Source organism: Branchiostoma floridae, chromosome 13 (assembly GCF_000003815.2).
Source record: "Branchiostoma floridae strain S238N-H82 chromosome 13, Bfl_VNyyK, whole genome shotgun sequence".
Classification (NCBI taxonomy): domain Eukaryota; kingdom Metazoa; phylum Chordata; class Leptocardii; order Amphioxiformes; family Branchiostomatidae; genus Branchiostoma; species Branchiostoma floridae.
This window is the reverse complement of record NC_049991.1, coordinates 11,603,428-11,620,922: the sequence shown is the minus strand read 5'-3', so window position 1 is coordinate 11,620,922 and position 17,495 is coordinate 11,603,428. Positions and strand designations below refer to the sequence as shown.

Genomic DNA, 17,495 nt, shown 5'->3' with positions numbered 1-17,495 from the left:
AAACAAAGTTCAGACGTCCAAAATGTACAACTGCATTTATCATCTTGGTCCAGAATCTAATTACGTTGAATTGTATAAAGATATTATCAACTAAAGTGTTTGCACAGTTTTCACTAATCTTTAAACCTAAAATCATTCCCAATTATGATCAACAATACTTGTCTGTCTGTGATAATATACTCCATTCATGAGGAAGGTGTACAGCCTCAGTCACAATTTGGACAGTATTCTATGTTTATATGGCAATACTTGTGAAATAAGGGCCCTTAATCCAATACGCTTCTGTGTGTGTTTCCCCAGGAGAGTTTGTGATCGTGACCATGGTGCTGATGTCCTTCTCCCTCGCCATGTCCGTGTTCATCATGAACGTGTGTGACTGTTCCCTGCACGCCCGTCCCGTCCCGCTATGGATGCAGAAACTTGTCATGAAGTACATCGCCATGTTTCTGCTGATGGGGGACCTGTCCAAGACTCACGACGCGGAGGAGGTGTGGGAGAGTCAGGAACTGTCCGAGCTGGACGACTCGAACCATGTCAGCCACGTCAGCCACGTCACACTGGACTGCGACACTGTTCGGGGCTGCTGGAAAGACATCAGTGCGTACAATCTGGTCATGAAAGAAGTGCTCGGTACAGTGAAAAACATCAAGAACTCCATGGACGTCATCTCAAATCACGTGAAAGAATCATCGAGTCAGTCCCGCATTGAAAGACAATGGAGAACACTAGCTAAGGTTTTGGATCGGATTTTCTTTACCATGTATGTCGTGGCTGCTTTCACTTGCTTGTTTGCATTCTCATTCAACGCCAAGGCAGCCGCTGATGCGGATGATAAAGATACGAATACGACATCCCACTAACTACATATATGCCTTGCCAAGGACTGTGATATAAAATGAATGTCCCAAATTACGATGGATATAGCGCAGGCTAGCGTGTCGGTTTCCAATGACCTGACCCACTTAGTGGTCTATGAAGTTATCATTGGAACCGACACTGTGGAACGGCACAGCATTGGGTGTAAGGGATGGATCATTAACTTTATTGCCCTACTACTACAGCTCGGTGACGTTCACATTGTGACACATGGGTACATGTAAACATGTGCATGTGTCTTGAAAAGATTGTCAACATACAACACCTGTCCCTTAAATATCATGATAGATAATTGTCTTGACAAATGGCTCATTCTGACGTTACAGTTGTTCTGCGATAAACTAATAATTAGTCAGATTTTCAATAGATTAAATGCCTTGATACAAGCAAGCTTCACTCCCCGTAACCGTTTAACTTAACATCAAATACTGCGCACCATAACTAGCCATGAAACTGTCGCAGGCACAACTTGAGGCAAGGGGTTCACGTTCTGTATACACTGTCACCTGTAACTACGAGTAGTAGGTGTCACAGCTGCATTGGAAAAATGCTAAAACAATGTAGCTACTCCGCCTGGCGGTTAACATTAGATAGCAGCTACTGTTGGTTCAGGCGTATTGATATCCCAACTTAACTTTTCAAAAGGGTTGTGATCACCACGTCTGGAACATCAACTACAGTTTCATGATGGTTTAGATATTTAATTGTCGTGAAACATTGAAGCTACATTTGTCTCTTTGATGGGTTGAGCTTCAGAGGCCATTTGACAGGGCCAGCTTGTTAGTTATGCACTGTTTGAACCTGTTAACGATCTGTTATAAAACAGTTGTATTGATTCTACCGTGCAGGAAACGTAATGTACAGTGATGTAGATCCGGCTTATTCTGTAAATAAACTTGTATTTATTGATAAGATTGATATTTTGCTAACTAACATAGGAAACGTACCTAGTTGAAACTTCTGTCTCTATCTATGACAGCCTTTGCTGCTGTTATAGCGTGCAGGTAAGGAAATATCACTCGCACGTACCATTTTCTTCCATTTTCAACAAGCTTAAGCAAGTAGTAAAATACATCGTTATATTTCGCGTGGAGGGAATACTCCGAAAGCGAAACCTTACTAGACAATCCTACTGTCATTGCAGCAATGCTGCACATGCAATGTAGACATTATCAAATGTATGTTGATCTAGGATGTTTTAGATTTGTCCTCTAGCTAGTTCAGACAATAAATCCATCCATGGCTTCAATTAATTCTTTATTACGCCTGAACAGGGGTGATGCAGTATATATTATGGTCCGCCATCTGATGTCATGTATTATTTATTGCTTGATCAATTCCACCCTGAATCATACAGTATATACATTTAACCCGTCATACATATTCCAGAGGTGTTCGAGCCATATCCATAGATCAAGTGTATGAACCTAGCTATCGTCCATAAATTCCTTTCACAATATCCTTGACTCTTGTCACTGATAGACATAGATCATAGAAAGATTGCTACATTCATGCAGTCATGGTGTCAACAGCAAACTGTAAAGGTATTGATAGATTGTACATTGTGGAAATACAGGTAATGCATTATACAGTTCAGAATGTTTGTCTACTTTTTCCTTAACTTTAAAATGAAAAACAGTGTCAAGATAACAACAACAGTAAAACAAGGGGAGCCTTGTTGTGATCGCATGCAGAGAAACGTGAACAATGACAGCTTTCTCGGCTATTCTCTGGTTCATTATTCCATAGCTGTACACTTAATACTATCAAAGTTAAGGTAGTTTTAACTCTTTTACTAATGGATACTGTGGCTAAGCTTACTACGTGACCCTGATCATGTACAGCAGGTAATCATAGAAATGAGACCTACTGGATAGTTTTAGGTATACATCCTTCTTAACGGCTTTTGTAACAGAATGACGATATACAATTTCCTTAACATATTTACAATCACTCTCACGTAGTAGCATTATTTGGAGGTACATTTTCTGTTGTAGTCTCAGCTCAGAAGTTGTAATTACATTGTCATGTGCTGTACAGGGAACCCGACGCAGAGTATAGTATAAGTGCGACGAGTAAAATTTGCTGTTGCCGCCACCTCTCCAGGTTATTTACATCTAATATCTGATAACCTTAATTACAATCATATTGGTGATTCATATAGATGATTCAGGGTCATCTCAATAAATTTCTATTTATTTCCACCGTGTGGCTGCGATGTTCCCGCGAAGGCAACGAGGCATGTGATGGCAACAGACACGTACAGAAACATGAAGATTCTGTCCAGCACTTTGGCGAGGGTTCGCCATTCCTTCTCTATCTCCCAATTTCTCTCCTGTTGGGTAGCATACGTCTTCAATGTCTCTAGTTGTTTTTCTATGCCTTGGAGTCTTGATATAAGTAGTGAGACGATCCCTTCCGTCCCGTCCCGTCCGGGATCGCTGTTGAGACCACATGCCAAGATGGTCGGGTCTTTTCTACCTCCACTATGTCCATTTTGGAAAGGAGAGGCCAGCAACAGTTCAGTTTCCCTGGGAACGCCAGCGTCCAGTCTGGACATGTCTCCCATGAGGAGACACCTGGCGGCGTAGTTCAGGATGTACTTCTTTGCCCAGCTGGGCACGGGGGTTGATGAGACTGTGCAGTCACAGATGTTCATGATGAAGACCGACATCGCCAAGGATATGGCCATGAGGATCATGGTGATGATGACGTACCGACCTGTAGCGAATTAAGACAGCACTGTTATTTATCAAAGTGGGGCTGTTCGTCTTCCCCTGTTTACAAAAAGAACGTACCCAAACCCAGCTCACCTAGACACAACCAACACTATCTTTTTGAATTAGTCTCTTGTTACATTAACGTCAACCACTGCTCTTGTCCTATTTATGTTCTCCGTGTTTCTAACACATGTTTCTCAAGTCCACATTCTTGCAATAAGCCATTAGGCAAGAACTTGCAATTAAACTATTTTTCGTGGATTCATTCAACTAGCTATATTTTCTTTGTTACGTCACCAGACATTGTACAAAGGTACGTATGTAGTTACAGTAGTAAGTGTAATTACCTATCCAAGGGAGGGTCTCCGACTCTGGAAGAGCTTCCTTCAACACCAACTGGAACACGACCATGGCCAGAAGTATGGACACGCCGAACGACAGTTTCTCTCCGCTGTCGATAGGCATGAAGAACGTCGCTGCCATGATGAACGTCAACAGAAGACAGGGAAGGAGGAGATTAAAGACGTAAAATGTGGACTTCCTCCCGAGCCTGAGTGTGAAGGTAACATCTGCGTAAGGTGTAGAAATGTCAAAGTCTTCTCCATAGAAGATCAGGTGCTCCTCAGCGATGAAGTTATGGACCCTCCACTCTGCGTGGTCTATGAAACCCTCCAGGCTTCCCTCGGGCGCCATGCTCCGCATCGTCACCTCGTATCCACTGTGGATCCACGGGCCAAACTTCAGGAAGCAGCGCTGATGGTCGAACGGAAAGGACGACACGTCGAACTTGCATGACGACCTGGTTACAGCCGGTATCTCCCACAGGACGTAGCCGTTCTGGTGGATCTTCACATACGTCTCGTCTCTGCTCCAGCCATTAAACTGTGGGTCTACACTGGAAGATAAAAGGGGCATGACTTTTATGGATGGATCATCAAGCTTATAACCAGCTTATAATGTGTAAGGGAAGATATCATCATCATCATCATCCAGTTTCATTCGTTGTTTCGTCCAGATGCTTGTAGTGATTACTGGCACATTATAGAGAGCAGCAATTTTTCTTGCTGTTCCAGTAGCAGTTGATATTTTACCACAGGTAGGGAGGGGTTGCTAGCCCTTTAATGTGCTCGAGGTACCTATTCAAACACGGAGCCCCTTCCAAAAGATGGGTGCAGCCCCAACCGAGATGTCCTACACTGGGTTGAACCGTTGTCTTCTAACAACTTTGAACTAAGAACGCAATGGTAAGGCCGGCTGCTACCAGTTGAGCTACAGGTAAGGTGCATGCAGTTGCAGTCAGCCTTTTGTCTTTTGGCTGTCTCATTACACTACAGTGACGCAATTACTGCACCGACGACAATCTGGGACGTCACGCTTTTTATGTTCTACATATACAAACGGGAGTCAAAAACGGTTCTATAAAGTTAATCGGTTCTCTCCACGTACTTTTCATAGAGGATGATGTCCGGTTTCCAGACGTACGTGGCGGGAACAGTCAGGTGCTTCACTCCGCCGTATTCCCCGGGGTCCCATCTCATGTGTGTGTCATTCCAGCCCTGGTGGGAAATAGTGGGCAATGTCAACTCAAACCATATTGTTATTGCCTGTTATTGTCTATCTGTCTGTTATTGAGCGACAAAAAGAAACGATCAGCTACTCGGCTATATATAGGAATGCGTTGTTTATGACTAGATAAAGTGACATTGTCTACAGACCTGTTACCATACCATGTATGTCTTAAAATGCATGGGATGCTGTAGGCTTGGTAATGGAAACTGCAATGAATTATGAAACTTCCCAGGCTCACCATGGTAATCCACAGGTTCATGGACAACGTCTGGTGCTTCTCGTCCTGTGTCGAGATCAATACAAAAAGAGAGTTTTTGCAGTACGCCAAGGACATGATGATTACTGTTAAGAGAACGTTCACATAACCGGTGGTTTCGTTAATATGTAGGCACTAATGCACCTGTACTTGATTTTGTAAAGTGCACCACACATTACAATACATGGTGCATACAATATTACATGCAAAGTAACGAATACAATCTTAGAACAATACAATGCGCTGCACACTCGGCGGCGCATTTTCGCTTGGCGTCAGATACATAGAAGAATGTATTTGAAAGACCATCAATAGACTATCAGACATCCCGTTCACCGTGTTTCGTGCTATCGAATTCTGCAGTGTCCTTTGAAGGTTACTTATCTGCGATCTTTAGTTACAAGTCTGACTTTAAAAGACCCAGCTGGGTACCAAGTTCAAAGCTATGATTAAGGTCCTCTCTAACCATTCATCGCGCACAACTTCGCCCCGTCGAAACGAAGATGAACGACAGGTGGTCCATTAGTCTTTCAAAGTGCTGATTCCTCGGCGAAGTTTTGGATCCCAGGTGTGCGTGCAGTAATTAGCGTTAATGTGGGTCACCACCGACCGTTAAATGACCAGATAATTGCAGCATACATCAGTATGAATGACAGTTAATGCGATTTCTGAGGTCTTGGAGGCAATCTAAGAAAAGAAAGATTCTATTGGAAACAGCAGTACTTGACGTTCCGATAACACAGGCAGATAGTTTTTACAACTACGCAGCATTCATCAGTATGCATGACAGTTGATGCGATTCCGGAGGCCTTGGAGATGAAAAGTCCACCACGCAATATATCATGGCTGAAATAGCAACACTTAACTTCGCAGTGCGCGTAATATAGTAGCTTCTCAAATATCCATGCAACTTCTTTCGAGTAATCCCATTGAAAGCAACAATACATAAGATAACATGATATACCCTAAATAACGCCGAATAAATCGGTGTATATTGCTTTGCCAGCAATAGAAAGATGTTGAGAAGTAGTAAAAAATACTGAGAATAGTGTCGTTTGGATTTTTTACTATTCTGTTGTGTTTGTGTCCAGATTGGCTATGAAACATTTTATGACAAGGTGAAGTGGTCCATATGCTACTCTAATCTAGGGGTTTATGAACATCTGGGAGAGCGTTTGGGGGCTTACCTCTCGGGTATCGACCCTGAGGGGTCATTGATCGAGTTATCACAGGCTATTTTGTCCCAGGACTAACACTTACTAGTAAATTGTCATCTGCCATAGGACGAATTTCTGGCAACCCACCAACAAGCAAGAAGGAATTTCAGAATCAAGCTGCTGTGGCTCCTTCATGTATTCAGCCATCGAATATTACATTAGTTGACCAATTCACGTAGATGTATGAAAACGATAAATCTGGTTTGTTAGCTTCAAAGGTTCCTCGCAAATCAGCAGTTTTTAACCAACGAATGCACAATGACTATCATTTCACACATCGATAAGCCAAAAATAAACCTTGTCAATAGATGCGAATACTTCGACATTAAATACAGTCATTAAACTCCTTATTTAGAATTGTATAGAGCCACTCACTGTAAGAGCCCATTAGTTCTGAAGAAAGGGAATATATCCTCTCAGCTCAGCCAATAATTGTTCACAGATCCAACGGCCTATTGTATGAACATAACTGCCATTTTATAGGTGCAGCCTCTGCTGGGACAAAACGTTAAATTTATCAGCGTGTATGAATGATATGAAATGTAGTAAAGCAAAGCCATCAACTATAATACATGGCTGCAAAGTTTGCCATTCATCATAAAGTTTGAAAATGCCGTATTATTGAGAGGCATATTTGAAAAGCATACATCAGGGCCAGGGGCCTGCTGTTGAGCCGACCATACGGCCCATCCAGGTGTGTTCATCACTACCATACGGCCTGATGTCTATTATCCGCAATAAATACATCAAATATACCATTCTCCTACATAAATAATAAAACAAAATTGCACTTTCAATATTTGATGTGACCATAACTATCGAATGTTCCCGATCCGATATGGACTACTGAGTAGCGCGAAAGAGGGAAAACACATTACTTAAATGACATATAATTCAAGCGACTGTAAAGGAGTCTCGGGAGTCTAAAGTGTTTTTACCAGCTAAATCTTCAGGCGTGATCAGAATGCACCCAACTTAGTCACCATTGTCAAAGGTACACAGATGCCATAGCAAACAGGTGCCATTTGATGAAACCATAGACCCGGATCTACATAGGCCATGTTTCACTTTTATCACCTGGAATTCACCCGGCCAAAAGTGCTTAGGTTAATTTTCAGACGCGATACGGTGCATGTCCAAGACATTAACCCTCCACACATCGTAAGTATACACAATTCAACATTAATGGGTCATCACTCAAATCAGCACAGTTAATCCATGCTGCTGTTCTCTAAGACGAAATGCCTTTGTGATATCTACCAGGTTTCAGGTTGCTGTATAGAAATATCCAGACATTTACTTGAACGTGCACACGGTGCAAACTGCAAATTTTAGCAATAGCTAATTCCCTCTAAAGTGGCGACCATGGTGCCACGGCTGAGCGACATTGGCACGGGTCACCCAGAAGTCTCCCGCAGATCTCCATAGGATTTGCCGTCATTGGAATGTTCGGATCCAGAAGGAACCTTTTTCGGTGCTACATGGGCAAATTATAAGTCCCTCAGTGGTCGCTCAAAGGTGGAAATGGGCCTTTATGTAAAGATGAAAACGAAATTTCCTTCAGATTTTCTTGGCTCAGGCCCCTTCTATCAGGTTATTCCAGTCTTTCGTCAAATGCAGAACACCATTCATCAAAGGTGCGGTTTAATCAATGTGTTCAGGACATTCAGCTCGTGACCTATCAGCCACCTGGTCCTCTCCATTAGTGTGATATAGACCCGGGTGGCAAGACGCAATAAGACTTTTATGGGCTCCTTTCGTGAGAGGTTGTTTAGAGAATGCGTCTGGACACGCCATCTGGGGAACGTCCTTACACGTCTGTACCACTCACAGGGAACATACATTCTGGTGGTAGCTTACAACACTTGCAAGAAGTCAGACTACGTTTAATGAAATACTGTTATTTCATTGTACCTGAGGTAAATTTGTATCCTGTATTATTATCACAGAGCTGTATTTTCATTGTGTTGATATGAAACATAATTTTCTATCATAGATAGAATCGCCATAATAGGACACTTTTCGTGCAATGATACGAACTATCCAAAGCCAGTCATGCAGTATAGTACTACATTGACGCGAATCGGTAATTCGAAAGTATGAAATGTAAACGTGTAGATGTATCGGACACAGCTGGATACGCGGTGTAAGCAATAAGAATTGTGGCCTACGTCGTTGGTTTTCAGGTCATTTCATGCCTTAAGGCTGCCATTGAATACTGAACATCAGTAAGTTTCGTAAGCTGTCTGCAGCCAATTCCAGTTTCTCATTGTGTACTGCAATATTCCTTGTTGCCAGAGACTCTGTCATGTCAGTGCATTGGCGTGTTAAATTGAAGCCAGTTTACATTCGGGTCATCTAATAGAATATCCTCTGAGGTGAAGATGTGTAATCCCCGTACCAGCGGGACGCCAGGTCACCAAATGGGAAGGGCAGAACGAGTCGATATTAAACTTTGACGCTGCGCCACACCGTAAGCCAGACAACCTATCTTTCACGCTGTCGGGAAAGGCGCTACGGAAAGTTACACCAATTTTCTTTCATTGTAGAATATCAATCACGTGTACATCAATCCACACTGCGCCATCTGCGGTTACATAGATACAAGGGAAGCAATATTTCACCTTAAGCTTACGGCTATTCTAACCGAACTTGCGTATCCACTTCCAGTGTTACAAACATCCGCTCTGACATTGAAGCTGACCCTTCGTGTATCACCTGCAGTTACCATGGACTTGAGACAGCTTTAGTGAAACGACATGGCCTTTATGTCACGTAATATATACTTAAATGTGGTGGAAATGTTAAAGGTTGCCTACCATATCCACGATGTGCGTGAGAGTGACTCCGAAGTCCACCGTCAGGACGTCCTGGTGCTCCCTGACCGGACGCAAGGCGCTGTCGTACTCCCGGAACAGGTGGTGAAACAACAGGCTGTCGTTACCTACAGGAAAAATCACAAATCAGAAGTTCGCTTTGTGCATGAATGTGTGTATATGTGTGCGCGTGTGTATGTGCCCTGTCGCCACACCATCCTGCCATCACACCGTTATCTTAGGTTGTTCGACTCTAACGTCAATCTCTCCAGAATCTGCAAGTACTTCTATTTCTAGATGATTGTGCTCGTGAAACAAAACCAACAAATAAATGTAATGTTGTCATTCAAAGAACTTCCTCCAATTCCAACACAAAGGTATACACTGTCGCCTTCTTCAGGACCAATACTGATAACCAATTACCTCAGAACGTAAACTTATTAACACGTGATCTTGTGGATATGTGACGTCAGCAATTGGTCAAACGTGGCAAACGTGCCAGGAAGTTTATTACGTCCACCGTCTCTGTTCAAAGATGGCTGGAGTGCCCTGATGTATATGGCCTTCTTTAAACAATGTATATGTTGACAAGCTCGTACCTCGTCCCCTGCCGGCTACATGGAGTGTAGAACAGGCCAAGTGCCATAGGACGCTCAGTAAGAGTCTAGGGCGGCTTGCCATCATTGGACAGTAGAGTCTGCGTGTCTTCGTGAAATGTGCATCTCTTTCATCTGCAACAGACAGATACGCGTGTTCAATATCAAAGTAGCTAAACACATATCTTCATTAGAGAGTCGCCTTATTGAAGTTCACATTTGATTTGAACCCATTTATTATATCGGAATATCCATTGCGGCTACAGCCCCGTGGATATGCCTCAGCTAATCGTCTTGTTTCTCAGTGGTCCTTACTGGTGTTGAAATCGATGACACCTAGAGGTCAAGGTGAAGCAGACCAATGGATCCAATTACTAGGTGAAGGTGAAGAGAGCGATATGTTACCTTTTCAACACTGTATAGATTCAGTGGTTTTGTTTTATTTTATCTAGTCAAAAAGTGGTTAGAAAGTTTAGGTGCAATGACCGATATGATGTGCCCTGTGGTACTCTAAGTTTGCCTGTTTCACATAAATCTATACAATTGATTCTAATATCCCTTGTACTGAGCATCTTTTGTAAGACTGGCTGATTGCAGTAAAATAATTAGAGCAAGAATGATGCATGTCCCATAGTACACAGGATTGCTACAAGATCAATCTACATATCGATTTGTCGATTTCCTGCTTTCCCCTTTTGTACACACCATGGCAATATAAAGCCATACTTGACCCTTTGGTCCTGTGAAATGTCCCAAAGACACAAATCCCATCATCCGTGAAGCCTATTAAAGTATGATGTAAGAGAAGAATCACTTCGGTGACATTTTTAGGTAGATGACAGTAAGCTGGAACTCAAGGCAGGCGAAGCAGTATATGGATCAAGAATCTAACCACAGCACCTTTGTTAATGACTAACTTTAAGCAAAGCGTCATCTCTTTATCTAAGTAATTCCACACGAAGCGTTTCTACAGAGCTGTTACGATCCATATTAGAGATCACCCAACCTTGACCGCGTGGTAATTCATCGACCTGGCAGGTGTTGCGTAACGAGATGCTGATTGAACCAGATGATTATTGCACGGGTGTCCAATATGATGGGACAAACAATAAAAATCGACCCTCAAATGTGAAGATCTAGCACGCAGCACGATTTCACAGATGTTACCGATTGTCCAGTAGGCAGTTTCCCAATTAAGAATAAATTATGATCTTGTGGTGTAATTAGGAAATGTGTAGCACATACATCAAAGGGTATGTCGACCGGACCTTAACTTTGTTATCCCCCAGCGGTAGTATAGTTGCCATAACCAGATTCCGTTTCAGAAGGCAAAGCTGATAGGACTCCCGGCCGTGCTTCAGCCAATACCCCAATTGCAATTAAGCAACAACCTCGCTGTAACTGCGCTGCGACCGAAAATTTGACAAAGCGCTCATCAATTTCATGACTAAAAAGGACTCTTTTTATGTTTTTTATGTTTCGTTGTCTTTTCAGTCATGTATTTACATTTTGCATGATATTCCAATTATGACGTGAAAGGTTATACATGGCAGGCTCCTAGCCACGTCCAATGCCATTAGGGCGGATACATCACTGCGACTGCACTGCAACGTACAGTTGGCACTCCTTTGATTTCAGCAAAAATGGCTCTTTTTACGCTTTCTGGGTTTCTTTTCGGTCATACATTTACTATTGCATTATGTACAAATTATGGAGCCGAAATTTACAAATATCCAATTAGCTAGGTTGCTGCTTGGTCGCAGTGCGTTGTGCAATGGGAGAATAAAGCTGGTAGACTCTCAGTCACATGGTGTCACTGAGCGCTGCAGCAAAGGTAGTTACACTTCGCAGGGTGCAATAACACCCGTAATGAAGATTGATGGCCGTGAAGCAACACACTGTCATCTATCTATTAAGAACACCCTCGAGTACCACAAAATAAATAAACGTTTACTCATACTGAAGCGCTTGTCAGAAAGAATCAGACACAGGAGCATCATTATATAAATCTTACGTCTATGCCAATTTGTTGGTAATTAGTTTAAGTGTGTGGCACATTTTGGAGCGGCTTAGGATCATTTTAGCTGCTGGTAATTGAAAAGTACTGCACCGAAGAAGATTTTCTAATTAAAAGCTGGTATGTATTGGTAAATTGTTGAGGATGCATGTAAAGTGACATGAGCTATATATACAATAAGAAATGATTTATCATAGAACCAAGATGGAAAGACAATACTTCGCCATACACGACGTGCTCGTGCTCACATTCTCAGGTATCGATTTTGCGCTATTTTTGTCCGGTCAAAATCCGCTAAAATAGTCATCCCACCTCATTCTTCACCCGATCCGCGTGCCCATCACCAACAGTAAATGAATAAATAAATGACTGAACAGAAAGATGGCTCAACGAAAATTGGCATCCAAACTTTAACGACCCATTTGCTGCAAGTTAAGTGGCACAGGCACGAGCAATATGCGAGCTGCGTGGGTGCATTAAGTACTTAGCAAGTTTCGTTCAGACGCTGTGCTGTAAAATCCCAAGCATACCGCGGAATAATCCATAGCTCTGACTAGCGTACACACGATGGCGAGGTCATAGCCGGAGACCATCAGAACACAACAGTGTGTGAGTGTCCATATGCATGCGGTAAATAGTTTATTTTATTTTATTTAGTTTACCACTTTCTAGAGCGACCGCAACGACCGAAATTGGATTTGTGAATTGTTTGTTTAGTTCGAACATGAAAACAATCAAGTAAAGAAAAGTAAAGAAAAGTGCCGGAGGAGAGGAGAAGCCTGCATGGCTTGTACAAAGCCCTCCTCCACTTAACTAAACTAGTGTAATAAATATCAAAGTGTAAGTGTAATAAATATAGAATAAATTTACGGACAACAACAATTGAGAAATATCAACAGTCAATCGTAAGTGTATGGGATTGAGCAAATATATGAAACATAAAAATTTTAAGGTTATAACGCTTAAGCTAGCTATAAATCAAAACATGACAACAGCATTAAAGACTTAAAAGTGTGGTTGGACAGTAGATGGTTTCTAAGCTTAATTTCAAAGGTTATCACAGGGGGGGGGGGTTCTTGAGGGAGGGGGAAGAGCATTACAAATATTGATGCATTTGTATTTTACACTCATTTGGGCCAAAGACATTCTAATAGGGGAATGTGAAGATTTAAACATTGGCGAGTTTGATAATAGTAGAGCTGGGATCGGAAATTTCATCATTTGAATATTTAAGATTCAACAGTATGATTTAAAAGACAACGAAACACACACCAGTAAAGTATAGTGTTTTTATAGCAATGATATTCCTCGGGTGATCTGTCAAATCTGGGGTCGCAGTGAAAAGGGAGTGTCAGCAGTGCTGTGTTAAACACTCCGCATTTCATTTACAAAGCAGCAACGCAGCCAATATCAAAACTAGCTTAAGGACAAAGCCTTCAGCACTGTTGGAAAGCTATTTTTCATGTACAGCGTGGTACAAAGGCATTGCGTGGTGCGGAATGTAATACATGTATTGTACCTGGGATAAAAGAGCCCAGGGCTTAAATATATCCGTGAAAGTGTGCTCCATGTGTCTACTCAAAACACTCCTGGTGGAGACACCCCTAGCTGAGACAGCATTGTTGATGTTTGTAACAAGATTGATTCTATTGGGAGGGCGCATGGAAAGGTAAGAATTAGCGGTGCAATTTGTCATCTAACGTGGTACAGGTCAGGTCAATACTGTGTGAAGACTTATGACCTTGGCGCGATTGGGGTCAAATCGTCACGTCACGACCAGACTGAGTAACCAATCACCACGCCCGTAATACGCACAGTCAGCACGGTGCAGCTGCGGCTTACTTCCCACGCACTTGAACCTTGTACCTTACTATTATGTACCAGATTATACTGTACTCTGATTATGTGCGATCACTACTTTTGAGAAATACCATGATGCTCTAGTCCATCAATTTGACTTTCCTTAAAATGGCCGTGGCCCCATAACTATTGATGACGTCATGTAAATGAGTAACTTGCAATAAAGCACTTTTGAAAAAAGCCAATACTTTGCAACAAGGAGGTTAAATTGCAACATGTATCTCTTCAGTCATGGTTATATCCCACCTTAAAGCGGCCTGCTTGTGAGTGTGTAGTTTTCTTGTCAGAAAATATCCATCCGCGGCCGATTAGGAGAGTTACTATATTGTAGCATGAGCAGTGATAAACGGACGGCAAAGTCTTATCTTTAAACCTCTTATGATCTTTTGAAACAACAAAAGAAGATTAAGCACCATATGTAATCGCAATAAAAACCACACTGACAGTATAATATCCATCAACTACACCAGAGCCGATGTGTTTCAGACCATATGCGCATATGCATATAATACGTTTCACTTTTGGCCCCAGGGTCCGATACATCACATACTACGGTAATACATTTATAGAATTCATGTGACAATGTTTGGTGAAAGATGGCTGAAATTTTGAGATTTAGTTACGGACTAAATGTATGATCCAACGCATTACTTTCATACATACATGTATATGAGATTGTATTCAGAGTACTTATGCCACCAACTTCTTTTACCTTCTTGTATGACCCAAGTTAATTCAAAGGCATATCTTCAAGAATGCTACAAGGACTACGGAACCAAGCTCATCCAGCCAACTTTTATTATATTCCTGTCATAGACATGTGATGAGGAGTGCTGTCACATCTTATCAACTGAGTCACGCATTGACGCATCCATCTCACTTCTCTTGAGCACGCAATTTCGCGCCAAACAGGATGCTCACTTTCGGACCGCAGTGTCTCATTAGCAAGACTACGCTCCTGCAATCAACGACTGGATCGAGATAGATAAGGTAATTGAATCACTGGGGAACACATTAACTACTCCCAATGGTTCGCTGTGACGTTGGGCAGCGAGTCTCAAAGGCAGCAAGCTGTATACATTAAAGGTTAAACAGCACATTCCCACAGATAGTATCATCAGATGCACCGTTCGTCTTGTCGACTCGTCTTCACGCCTCAGCTCAGCCACGTTTTCTTTATTCCGGTTGGTAAAAAGTGGGACCTTGGGGAACGAAAAAATGACTGATAGTCCTTTGCCTCGCCCGAGAGGATATTGCTTATTACACCCCAGTGTGACGCTTCCACTGACATGATGGACAATGTGCAAGCTCATATGCCATCAACCATTAGGAATGGCGATGTCATATGTGATTACAACATTCCTTAGAGAAGCCGAACCGTACTTTAACATGAACGCTTTTGCGCGAACAATGTTTCGGTTCAGAGGCTTTTATTAGCAAATGTTCGTAGCTTTTGGTGATATCATTTTTGTATGCAACATCATGCTCATGAGGAATACCAACTGCCGGAGACGCTCCCTCTCTCTCTCATGACGGAAATGCCAATTTGTTGTCAGTTAGGCTCCTCAAGGTAAAAACATCACCCAACCGTTCAGCCAGATTGCATTAGCCTTGCTGCAGATGGGGCGGCCGTCTGGAATCATACTAACGTCCGTCCACTTGGGAAAATGATGCGTGCTTGTCAGCTTTGGTCTTTCAGAATATCGACATTGCAATGTGGAAGAAATTGTATTTTTGTGGTCAAACACCTTAAGCAACTATTTTCCTACACATCACATAATGGTAAACATATACATTATACTACTGGCTGTCTTAGCGAAAGCTAGGACCATGAAGATCCCCGTACACAGTTATGTACTTACTGTTCAGTTGCTCTTCAGCTGCCCTTCATATCACCCATCAGCAGCAGCAGCCTAATACAAACTCTGTTCTAACGGTATCTTCTCACAACGCATATCCATGGACTATTGATCCCGTCAATACGATAAATAATCCTACGCCGGGGCCTTTTGTGGAAGCCGAACCGATGAAAATTGTATTGAGTCACCGGACTTTGTTCGGACTAGATTGTCTTTCACCCTCATGAAACCTCACATAGATTATGTCCAAATGTAGAGCAGTATGAATAATGAGGGTATCATCTATCCCCTGTCGTCTATAGATTCCCGGAATTCTTGGAGAATCTAGGTCATGATGAAGATATGGCGTTAGAATGGTATGCTCTTTAGAATGATGAGGGCATATCAGATACGTTTGTTTTCAGGATTGAACCATTATCATCATGATCAAAATGGTCGTCGTTTGGCTACAATGATGGTCTTTGATTACCAACACGTTGATACCTTTATTTTGATAATTTTGTTTGATAACGTCTCATTGTTTTCTATAGCTTGAAATCTTTGTACATTATCAAACACACGATGGGCACGAAATGCATGAAAAACAGCTGTTATTCGAAGATAAAATGATCACATTTTCTGTATCATTTGCCAAAGCTCCAGATTGCTTTTCCTAACTAATGTCTTTCAATCAATGACTTCAACAAAGCACACCAAATTAGATTGTCCCAGGGAAAATGATCTGTAGAAGCATACTGTCTTGTCATTATTCACCGAGAGGAATGTGACCTCTGATCACTCAGAGGCTTGATTTTGTTGCATCTTCAGGATCATGACACATCATGTCCTTTGTCGAACTAGTTTCTAGAGTCGTTGTTTATCTAATTACCATTGAATGACATACATACATATATAGAAGACAATCATGACGGTTCAACGTCGATGCACTTTAACAGCGTCGAAAAAGTGGAAGATCTTTTAACGCATTGTAAATCAAATAATAGGTCAAGCTGACTACAACTCATGTCAGTACCTTGTCACAAGAGAATATCACCACTGATTAATGAAGAGTCATTTCGCCTTCTCGTGTGATCTCATGGTCCAGAAATCCCATTTCGGTCTGGCCATTGAGTCCGGAATCAAGACAGATCAAGGCGACAGCGCGACCCAGTTCTCAAGAAGAATGCCTCTTTATATATAATTATTTATGCTGACAACCAGACATGTTCGGAAGATGTTTAGTTATGCCATTTGTTCTGGCATGTATATGTCTGTACAGCATATGAACGGTGCCATTACCTTTATTAGCAGTATCTGCTCTGCCTGAATTAAAGCTAATTAATATCTTTGTGGGAAGCTATTCAATGGCAAAAGCAAACATCAGGAACTTAAAAATTCTAACTTACCGTTGGTTAAGACAATTATGAACCTGATATGTCAAGCTGTTTTCTGTTCAAAGAATTGGGCGTGGTTAATATGGATTGACAACACCCCATTGTAATATAGTCTTCAGTTGTTCTAATCCCTCTAAGGTACTGTTTGTGAGGCTGTGGAGGTGAATACAAGAAGCGTAATCTTAGACGATGCCCATCCAAAGGCCTAAAACATTTCTTTGGAAACAAGTTGTGTTACCTTCTAACATAGCAAGATGACTGCCGTTAATAACTTGGATTCATATATCTTACAGAATATATGACAAACCTGCCACTGGAGCAAAGGCCGGACACAAC

The 17,495-nt window shown here is 41.9% G+C and overlaps 2 protein-coding genes across 2 annotated transcripts in view; one reads left to right on the top strand and one right to left on the bottom strand.

Annotated features, from left to right (window-relative positions):
• Positions 1-1,147, top strand: part of LOC118428963 (neuronal acetylcholine receptor subunit alpha-10-like) — a 65,144-nt gene extending 63,997 nt beyond the window's left edge. Inside the window, exon 8 of the mRNA XM_035839287.1 lies at positions 301-1,147. Coding sequence (XP_035695180.1) covers positions 301-860 — 560 coding nt within the window. The 3' untranslated portion in view covers positions 861-1,147. The remainder of the gene's footprint in view (positions 1-300) is intronic.
• Positions 1,148-1,158: 11 nt separating this feature from the next.
• Positions 1,159-15,999, bottom strand: LOC118428964 (neuronal acetylcholine receptor subunit alpha-10-like). The gene is made up of 7 exons (XM_035839288.1): positions 15,790-15,999; positions 10,054-10,185; positions 9,458-9,582; positions 5,404-5,448; positions 5,043-5,152; positions 3,944-4,491; positions 1,159-3,597 (listed from the first exon to the last, which is right to left on the bottom strand). Exons 2-7 carry the CDS (start codon positions 10,136-10,138, stop codon positions 3,068-3,070), a joined length of 1,443 nt encoding a protein of 480 aa, XP_035695181.1. The 5' UTR covers positions 10,139-10,185; positions 15,790-15,999; the 3' UTR covers positions 1,159-3,067.
• Between the last annotated feature and the right edge of the window lie 1,496 nt (positions 16,000-17,495).